At 39.9% G+C, this 10,179-nt stretch overlaps 1 protein-coding gene across 1 annotated transcript in view; it reads left to right on the top strand.

Annotated features, from left to right (window-relative positions):
* Positions 1-16: 16 nt before the first annotated feature.
* Positions 17-10,179, top strand: part of RAD50 (RAD50 double strand break repair protein) — a 67,301-nt gene continuing 57,138 nt past the window's right edge. The window contains exons 1-2 of the mRNA XM_046666851.1: positions 17-469; positions 2,421-2,504. Of these exons, the coding sequence (XP_046522807.1) occupies positions 341-469; positions 2,421-2,504 (213 nt within the window). The 5' untranslated portion in view covers positions 17-340. The remainder of the gene's footprint in view (positions 470-2,420; positions 2,505-10,179) is intronic.

Genomic DNA, 10,179 nt, shown 5'->3' with positions numbered 1-10,179 from the left:
AGCGCACGCAGGCCGTAGCGACCCATGTGACCTGAGGGGCTGCCGAGGCGGGGATCCGTGAGTCGCACGGTTGCGGTGGTCCCTGGTCTTGGGGTCTGTGTCTCCCCGGGGCATCCCCGGGCCGGCCCCCACCGCCGCTCTCGCCCGCTAGCCGGGAAGGAAGCCGGTGTGGGAGGAGGGGTTCCAGCCAGAGCCTTCGCTCCCACCTGGAGCCTCCCGACCCCGAGACTCGCGAGCGCTCCCGGCCCGCGCCGTCTTTCCCGGCTCCGGCCTCACTGCTAAAACTTGGTGGGCCCCGGGCTGTAGGCCCCTGGTGTTGAGAAAAGAAACATTTGCAAATATGTCCCGGATCGAAAAGATGAGCATTCTGGGCGTGCGGAGTTTTGGAATAGAGGACAAAGATAAGCAAATTATCACTTTCTTCAGCCCCCTCACGATTTTGGTTGGACCCAATGGGGCGGGGAAGACGGTAAGTCGTGAGTAGCCGCCTTCAGTTTATGGGTCGCCGCATCTGAAGAATTTGGAAAATAAAATATCTGGAGAGTTCAGAACTGCGATTAGGACAGGAGGTGTCCCTGTGGTTCCGCTCCTGGGGTCACGGGAAGTGCCTAGGCCTCCAGGAGACGTCCCGGCCCTGGGGCGTGGCCTGGTTTGGCTTTCAGGCCCCAGCGACCTTAGGAGTCGACCAGACCCAGCCTCGCAAGGGTGTCCAGACCTGCCTGGTGGACAAGGGTACCTGAGGCCGGGAGCTACCGCCGCGCGCGCTCAGCGAGCTCGGTCCTACGAGAAACCTTTTTGTCTGCGTTGATGTTTTTTTTAACACTCCTTGCTCCCAAAACATAGCACTTCCTGGTGGTTGTCCCAACACAGGACTTTCTTAAGTAGTTATAAAATATGATAAGTATGTGACTGTCAAAGAAGAGTTTCTAAGTAAGCCAACTGTCTTAAGCATAATAAATGGGAAGTAAATTACAATCTTAAAATGAAACTGATGGCGGTGGGGCTTAGTTAAATTGGAAAACTGGATTTTGTTGTTAGGATGCTCTTACCTAGTCAAAGTGAAAGATCGGAGCACAGCTTTTTACTGTCACTTTTTAAAGTCTTGGGAATATTTATAAGTTTGCGTTGGGCCCTGAAATGGCATGCAGTTGCAGGAAAGATATAGCCAAGAGGATGTCTGGTCTGAAAGGGTGGCTTGAGAAAAAGCGAGGCTCTGTCAGTGTAACAGGGAGGAGAGTAAATGAAGGGAAAGCATAGAGAAAGAATGTTTAATATTGAGAATTGCATGCCAGACTCTTGTCTACTTTTGTTTACGTAAAAGTGTTATTTTTTTGAGTGCCTGTTATGTACCTAGCATTGTATTAAGTGCTCTACTGGAAGGGAGATTAGTATAGGGTTTATGAGTATTAGCTGACTGAATACAAATTTTTTTTGCTTCACCGCTTATTAGCTGTATGACTGGGCAAGAGCAACGTAAATGTTCTGTGCCTTAGTTTTCTAATTTATAAAATGAAGATAAAAATAGTTTCTATAGCCTAGGATTAATTGAGAATTAAATGGTTAATGTATGTAAAAGTAGTTAGTACAATACCTGGCATATAGTAAAGTCTGTGTTTAGCCATTGGGTTTTGGTTTTTTTCTTTACTTTTTAAAAAATTTCAGCTTTGTTGAGGTATAATTGACATATAAAATTGTAAGATATTTAAAGTATACATTGTGGTGATTTGATATACATATACTTTGTGAAAGGATTCCCCCTATCTAGTTAATTAACACATCCATCACCTCACATATTTATCTTTTTTGGTGAGAACATTTAAGTTCTACTCAGCAGATTTCAGTTTTACAGTACAGTGTTATCAACTGTGCTAACCATGTTTTACATTAGGCGTTGTTATTAACTTTAGTTTAAAGGGTTTTAATTGGAAATAGAGAATTTTTTTAACACTTAATCATACTACATTACAGGTTTTGTAATGTCATTTTATCTGATCATATCTTTTATAGTCTCTGTGGTAAATAATATCTTTTTCTTTTTTTAAGATTGGCACCTGAGCTAACAACTGTTGCCAAACTTCTTTTTTTTTTCCCTGCTTTTTCTCCCCAAATCCCCCAAGTATATAGTTGTATATATGTTTTTTTAGTTGTGGGTCCTTCTAGTTGTGGCATGTGGGACGTTGCCTCAACGTGGCCTGATGTCCACGCCCGGGACCTGAACCGGTGAAACCCTGGGCCACTGAATCGGAGTGTGCGAATTTAATCACTCAGCCTTGGAGCCGGCCCCCATAAATAATATTTCTATAATGAATTAACATTTTGTGATAAACTTCTGTGGTTCTCTCATAACTATAATGAGTTATATGAGTTATATGTATTGTATATGAGTTCTCTCATAATAATATGATTTTTTATTTCTTTAGACCATCATTGAATGTTTAAAATATATTTGTACTGGAGATTTCCCTCCCGGAACCAAAGGAAATACATTTGTTCATGATCCCAAGGTAATGGTGCTAGTAAAATTTTGTATTTTTATAATTATAAAAGTGATACTAGCTTATTTTAGAAAACCTGGCAATGGAAAAGTATAAAGAAATTTGAAAGTCTTAGCACCCAATGACAACCATTGTTGACTTTTTCCTGTATTTTCTTCTCCTATACATACTGTCTTACATAGCTGAAGTCATACTCTAATTCTGTATTCTGAGGTTTTCTCTTTCTTAACGTTATCATAAAGTCCCATGTCATTAAGAAACTATATGAAATTCTTAATCTGGTGTTTGGTACATGGATATGTCTTTTAATCTTTATTTTTTTTTGTATGTCTGAAGTATTTCCCACTTAAAATATATAACCGTATATGTACATTTTTAAGAATTGCATAATTTCCTTACATTTATATTGCTTTTAGTTTTTCATTAAAATGTACCATGGTACATAAAATGTACCATGATGAAAGTGTTTGTGTGTAAATCTTTGTTTGAATTATGGTGTTTATACTATTAATGTGTGTGAAGTATGTAGAATTTTCTATACATACTTTGGCGTATACGTTTTTCTTGTTTCATATATATATATTGTGGGGTCATATACCTTTCATAATTCAATACCCTCCCACCCCCCACTGAAGAGTTCATTTTATATTTCTTTCAGGTTTTTTCCTGTGTTTGTAAAAACATATCTGTGTGTGGATAAATACTCTCACATAAATATTTTAGCACATCAATAGAATTTTATACCATTGTACAAATCAAATATTTATTTAGTGACATACTACAGATATATTAATATATATATATTTACACCTTTTAAATTTTTTAGATTTTTTTTTTTTGGTGAGGAATATGGGCCCTGAGCTAACATCTGTTGCCAGTCTTCCTCATTTTGCTTGAAGAAGGTTGTCGCTGAGCTAACATCTGCACCAGTCTTCCTCTATTTTTTGTATGTAGGATGCTGCCACAACATGGCTTGATGAGCCATGTGTAGGTCTGCACCTGGGATCCAAACCTGTGAACCTGAGGCCACTGAAGCAGATCGCATGAACTTAACCACTAACTACACCACTGGGCTGGCCCCTATATTTACACTTTTATTTCGTTATTTTTAATTACTAAACAATATTCCTTTGCATTTATATTCTATAGTTTATTTAACTGACTCCCGTTGATGGTCATTTCAGTTGTTTCTACTTTTGTGTGACTAAATCTAACACTGATTATGAAAGTATTTAATAATTTTCCTCTTAGAAAGAGTGAAATCATTTAGTATGTTTACTGAGTCCTGTCTACAATGACTTTCACACCTTCTCTCTCAAACCTACAATCTACTCTCCTCAATTTATGATCTTGCCTTGTACTTTATTGAGAAAATAGGAGGAATCGGATGGAAAGTCCCTCATTTTCCAATCATAAAATCTACCAAACTACCCTGCCTATGTAGACATACTATCTGTTTTCTCTCTCGTATTAAGGGCACATTGTTTATTGTTTCATCTAAAGGTCAACTAACTCCTCTTGGAGGCTGGATCCAGTCAATCGTTTTTGGCACCTCAAGCATTTTGCTTTTCAATTGTTTCTTCTTGCTCCTGCCTTAGCAGTTTCTCCCTCTATAGGATCATTCACATAAGCATATAAACATGCTCTGCTAGCTGCGATCTACAAACAAACAAAAAACTCTCCTTTTACTCCATATCACCCTCTGACTACAACCTCTTTGTTCCAGTTTATAGCAAAATTCGCAAGAATTATATGTACTCATTGTCTTCACTTCATTCCCATTTTTTCCTCAGCCTCCTCTGTTCAGATTGTCTTTTTTTTTTCTCATTAAAACTGCCCTTGTAAGGTCACCAGTAATCTCCATGTTGCTAGATAAAGTGGTCATTTTCTTTCTTTTTTAAAATTTTTTTGAGGAAGATTAGCCCTGAGCTAACATCTGCTGCCAATCCTCCACTTTTTGCTGAGGAAGTTTGACCCTGGCTAACGTCCGTGCTCATCTTCATCTACTTTTTTTTATATGTGGGACGCCTGCCACAGCATGCCAAGCATGGCTTGCCAAGCGGTGCCATGTCCACATCCGGGATCTGAACCAGCGAACCCCGGGTCGCCGAAGTGGAACGTGCGCACTTAACCACTGCGCCACCGGGCCGGCCCCTAAAGTGGTTGTTTTCTAATTCCCAGTTACTGCTCAGTAGATTTGATATAGTTGGTTATTCCCTTTTTAAAACACATTGCTCACTTGACTTCCGGGACACCATAATCTCATACCTCCTTTTTCACTAGCCACACCTTAGTCTCCTTTGCTGAGTGTACTTTTGTCTGACTCTTCTTGGGTGATCTCATTTAAGTACTGGTATGTCGATGACTCCCAAATTTATATATTTAACCCTAACTTCTTTCCTAAACTCTAGACATATATGTCCAGCTGTTTGGATACTTAATGGGCATCTCAAATTTAACATGTTCAAAACAGAACTCTTGATCCCCTGTTCCCCCATCCCTCACATCCTCAAGCCTGTTAACTACCTCACTACTTTCCAATTTGATAAATGATATCATCATCCACACATTTGCTCCTGCCAAAACCTATGTGATGTCCTTTGATTGATTCCTTCATCTCACCGTGTTTCCAATTCATGAGCAGTTCTTAGCTACTCTTCTAAAATATATCCAGAATTTGTCCCTTCATTCCATCTCCACTGCTCCTTTCCTGGTCCAAGCCAGCATCCTCTTCCCTTTAAACTCTTCTAATAAGTCACTAGAAGTTCTCTCTTTTTCACACAGTGACCAGAGTTATCTTTTAAATATCCATTCATTCAAGAAGGAGTGAGTCATTCAAAATCTAGGGGAAGAACATTCCAGCGTTAATACTAAATGCAAAGTCCCTGAGGTAGGATGTGCTTGGTGTGTCCAAGGAACCACAAGGAGGAGCAAAATGGTGAGGGGAAGACTGGTAGAAAATTAAGTCAGGGAGGTAGAATGGACTAGATCCTGTAGGGCCTTGGGTGGTATTCTTATTTAAATAAGAATCTATTGGAAGATTTTAAGCAGGAAAAGGGCACAATCTATATTTTAAAGCTATCAGTCTGGCTGCTGAGAGAAGACTATCTGTAGGTGGCAAGGGTAGAAGGGCAGAGACTAATAAAGGGGATTTTGTGATAATCCAGGTGAGAAATATTGGTGGTTTGATTATGGTGGTAGTGGTAGAAATGGTGAGAAATGCTTATTAGATTTGGGATGTATTTTAAAGGTGGAACCAAGAGCTTAGCTAATGATTTGAATAATGGCATATGAGAGAAGTAGAAGCATCAAGCATAACTCCAAGTTTTTTGACTTGAGCAACTAGATAAAATAGTTTTGCCATTTATTGTAATGGAGAAACTCTAGAAAAAGAGATTTGGTTGGCTCTGGTTTAAACATGTAAATTTGGGATGTCTGTTAGATACCCAAAGGATATTATCCAGTAGGCAAATAGAAGTATGTCCAGGGGAGAGGTTCGAGCTAGAGAAAGAAAATTAGGAATCATTGATGTTAGTTATATATAGTTAGTTTTAAAGCCTGATGGGATCACACAGGGAATGACTATAGAGAAGAGATCCAAGACTTGAACCTATTAGCACACTAGCATTTAGAAATAGGAATGCGGAGAAGGAGCCAACAAAAGATGGTAAAAGAACAACTAGTAAAATAAGGAAAACTGGGAAGGTAATATCTTGGAAGACAAGAGACTAAAGTGTTACAAAAAGAAGTAGTCATCAACTGTGTCAAATATGTTGATAGCTCAAGTAAGAGGAGGGCTTGGCTATGTGGAGGCCGTTGGCAATCTTGCCAAAACCAGTGTTAGTAATATGAGAAGACAGGAGCTAAGGAAGTGAAACACAGAATTGTTTTATGAGTTTTGCTATGCAAGAGAGTACAGTAGCTGAAAAGGTTTGCAGGATCAAGGAGACTTTTGTTGCATATTCTTCTTTTGTTGTGGTTTTATTATTTTTTTTTTATTTTTGGGATGTTTCCACATTGATTGATGCTCTAGTATCTCTGCCAATCTCAATCTATCACCCACTCCCTTTTCCAAATGCTTTTTATCTTTTTAGAGCTGTTTTTCTCACCTCTCTGCTCATGTCCTCCCTGTGGTTCTTCTGGCCTCCCTTCACGATTTAACTCTTACTACCCACTTTTCGGCTGCTCTCATTTCCCAGTTCTGAGCTCCCACTCTCGCTGTTTTGTTTATCAGCTCTTCTCTCCTGAGTCACTCACGCTTGCTCCTGTGGGTGGAGCTATTCCCTTCACCTGAATTGCCCACATTCCCTCAGGTTTCCCTGTCTGCTTTGTTCTTCTCATCATTTCAATTCCTCTCACCCTCATATATCTTCAGCTTCTCTTGTCTTTCCTTTTCTTTGTTTGTCCCTGCACCTGGTACTCTTTACCTTCTCTTAAATAGCTGAGTTTTTCTGGTGCTCCTCACCAATCTTTCTTACCTATCTTTAGTTGTGTTTCTGTCTTCTTAGGAACTTTGATTTCCATGTTGCTCCATTTGCCTAACTTCCCCCCTTTCTTCTCTATGTCCTTCAAACTTTTGGCTACCTCAGTCTTTCTCTTTCTTTCTCTGACCTCGTTTCCATCTCCTCAGTTGATCTGAACCCGCAGAAGCTCATTTCTCTGTTGTCTGCATCTCATCAGGTTTTTTGCTTCTGGCTGATACTGTAAATTACCTGGATGCTTATTTCCTCAGCTATTTCTTTATCCCATATTCCTCCCATATGTTGTGTTTTTAAAAGTGGGAGATACTGGAACATTTATAGACTGGTAGGAATGACCCTGGATAGAAGGAAAAATTGATACAGGAGAGGGGATAATTGCAGAGCAAACTCCTTGAGTAGACGAGAAGAGATAGGATCCATTGCTCAACTGAAGGAGTTAACAGAAGCACACACTGTTTATCCAATTTAAGAAGATGGCAGGCAGAATATCTAATTGGTAAGTTTAGTGGTGAGAGAATGGCTAAGTTCTCTTTTGATTGTTTCTATATTCTCAGTGGAAAAAAAGTGAAATCATTGGTTGAGGGTGGGAGAAGGGGTTGATTGAGGCTAGAAAAAGTGTAAAGTACTTTTTATCTCAGAGAGTAAATTGATTAGGAAAGTGTTATAGGGTTACAAAACAGTGTCAGGGGATCACTTGAGGTTTTGGGGTGAAAATTTATAGGGAGACCAGTCATCATGGTTGTGTTTCTTCAGTCTTGTTCAGCTGCTTAATGGCAAGCACTGAGTAGTTGGAAAGTTGGATTTAATCAAGGTTGGAGGTTTGCCTGGTAAATACAATGAAAGGATTGGGAGGGAAGAAATTGATTATATTCTTAATATATTTACCTATTTGATCAATTCCCCTGTATTTAATGAATCTCCCATCTCTGCACTAGGGCTCCACCACCCCATGCTAGACTGAATCCACCCTCATGTGCAAGCCCTCCTCATCTTACTTGGCTCTAACTCCTCATACTGACCCCGTCACATGGATGTTTTCCCATTCTGCTTGGGCTCTGAATTCCCATGCTAGACCTTTTCCCCATTCCCCACCCATAGACACCTTACTCACCCTTCTCAGTCTCTGATACTCTTTACCAGGTGGCCTCTTATAGGGATGCCCTCTCTAATCCAGGATCTGAATTCTCCCTACAGACAACTTCATCATGTGGATTCACTCCTCAGTATTGTCAGGCTCTGAATCCCCATATTATGTCTTCCCCCAGTGTGAACACCCTCCTCCTCCTGAGCTGGGCCATCCCTACTCACAGATGCCCTTTTCATCCTCCTTGAACTCTTACACCCTTGGGCTTTTGAAACCCTGAGCCAAACTGTCTCTCCATGTGGATCCCCTTCTCCGCCTACTTAAGCTAAGTTATCTGGCTCTAGGCTAAACTACCATGTCCCCCTACCTCCAGCCAGCATAAACCTGTACCTTCTTCTGCCTCATCTAATGGTTTTACAACTAGATTGTTTGGAAAGGGAAAGGATTTTATTTTTTATTGTTTTATTCTTTTGGATAGAAATTGTTCTAAAGTGTAATATATATTTCTCTGCCTTAATAAATTGACTCAATCTAAATTACCCTTTTTGAAGTGATTCTTCCTCCCTAAGAGCATCAACAACAATACTGTGATTGAAATGCTACAGGATACCCTTTGCTGAAGTTCTGTTTACTAATTTTATGCTTGCCAGATACCTAAGTCCCAGAAAGGTAGATGCCATGGAGAATAAGTATGTATATTTGTCCTGCTAGTCAGGCGTGTTGTAAACAAATTAACTCATTTTCTGGTAGATAGATGCATAACTCCTTTGTTTAACTACTGTTGATTAAGACCTTAACAGCTACTTTCCTTGGGATGAAATGATAGAATCAAGTCACTGTGCTTTCAAAGCTGAATATCAACCTCTGGCCACCTCCTCACTGAGCTGTCTGTATCCTAAGAGATTATTCTGTGAGCAGCGAGTCTGGTAACTTCTCCCTTTTTACCTCCATCCACAATGCTAAAGCTCTTGTCCAGGCTGTCTTCCTGTTTTTCCTGGATTACTCCCTGCTTCCTGTCTTGCCTCAGCCCAGTCTGTTTACCCTAAAGACAAATGATTTTTCTAAAATGCATGTCTACTGCATGCCTTTCCTCTGGATTAAACCCTTCAGTGGCTTTCCATAGCATTAAGTCCAAAACCGTTAACATGTTTCAGAAGACTCTTAATTACTGGAACTGTTTTCTGTCATCACTCCCCTTTTCCCTACTTTGTGCACCAAACATTCTGAAATTACTTTAGCCATTCAGTGACTCAGGTCTTTTCATCTGGCTAACTCATGTTCATCTGTCAGGTCTCAGTTTAAACATTCATTTCCTTTAGAAAACCTTCCCAGAACTCTCCTGCATAGGTTAGATGCCCCAGCTTTGTGCTCTCAAAGCACCCTGTACTTCTCTTATGATGATGCTTAATGTCCCTTTCTCTACTTTTTTGTTTAAACTTTGTCTTCAGTACTCCAAAGGAAAAAAGTGTCTGTCATTTTCAAACCAAAATGATACATGAAAGCTACAAAGTGCTTGATAAATATTTGTTGAACAATTTGATGAATTAATATCAAAGTTAAACGTATGCCAAAAAGTCATTCAAAGACCTACGAAAGATATTTTATGACTTAAAAAAATGCAGAATCCAGGACTTGTGATTTTGATCATGACAGAATAATGAGTATCATACTTATGCTCCCAAGATGAATAACTATAAACTGGAAAAAATGTTTGAAGGAACTGTCAGGCATTAGACAACAGATGGTGCAAGGCTGTGATCTTTGAGAAAAGAGAAATATATGAGGTGACTACACATTCATTCTAGCTTACTACCTAGGGACATTTTGTAAATGTCAGCACATGGAATATGAACCCAGCAGAGAACAATATCACCAGGCAGATGAAAGAAAAATAGAAGTTTGGGTTTGCTGAAGTGGCTGTAAATTTTGGGACAGGGTACCGGAGTGGGGTTGGTGTGCAGAGATGAGGCACTGGAAATCTGCATAAGGAACCCTTGAGTCTTTTGCCATATACTAAGCTACATGTCTCCAGGATGAGATTCAGTAAGGGCAAGCAGAGAGCAACTACTGGGGTAGAGGAGTGAGTCTGTGAGCTGAATGGTGATTCTAGAGGTTACAC

This window comes from Equus quagga, chromosome 7 (genome assembly GCF_021613505.1).
Source record: "Equus quagga isolate Etosha38 chromosome 7, UCLA_HA_Equagga_1.0, whole genome shotgun sequence".
Taxonomy (NCBI): domain Eukaryota; kingdom Metazoa; phylum Chordata; class Mammalia; order Perissodactyla; family Equidae; genus Equus; species Equus quagga.
Note: the sequence above shows the minus strand (reverse complement) of the source record. Positions and strands in the feature narration are given on the sequence as shown.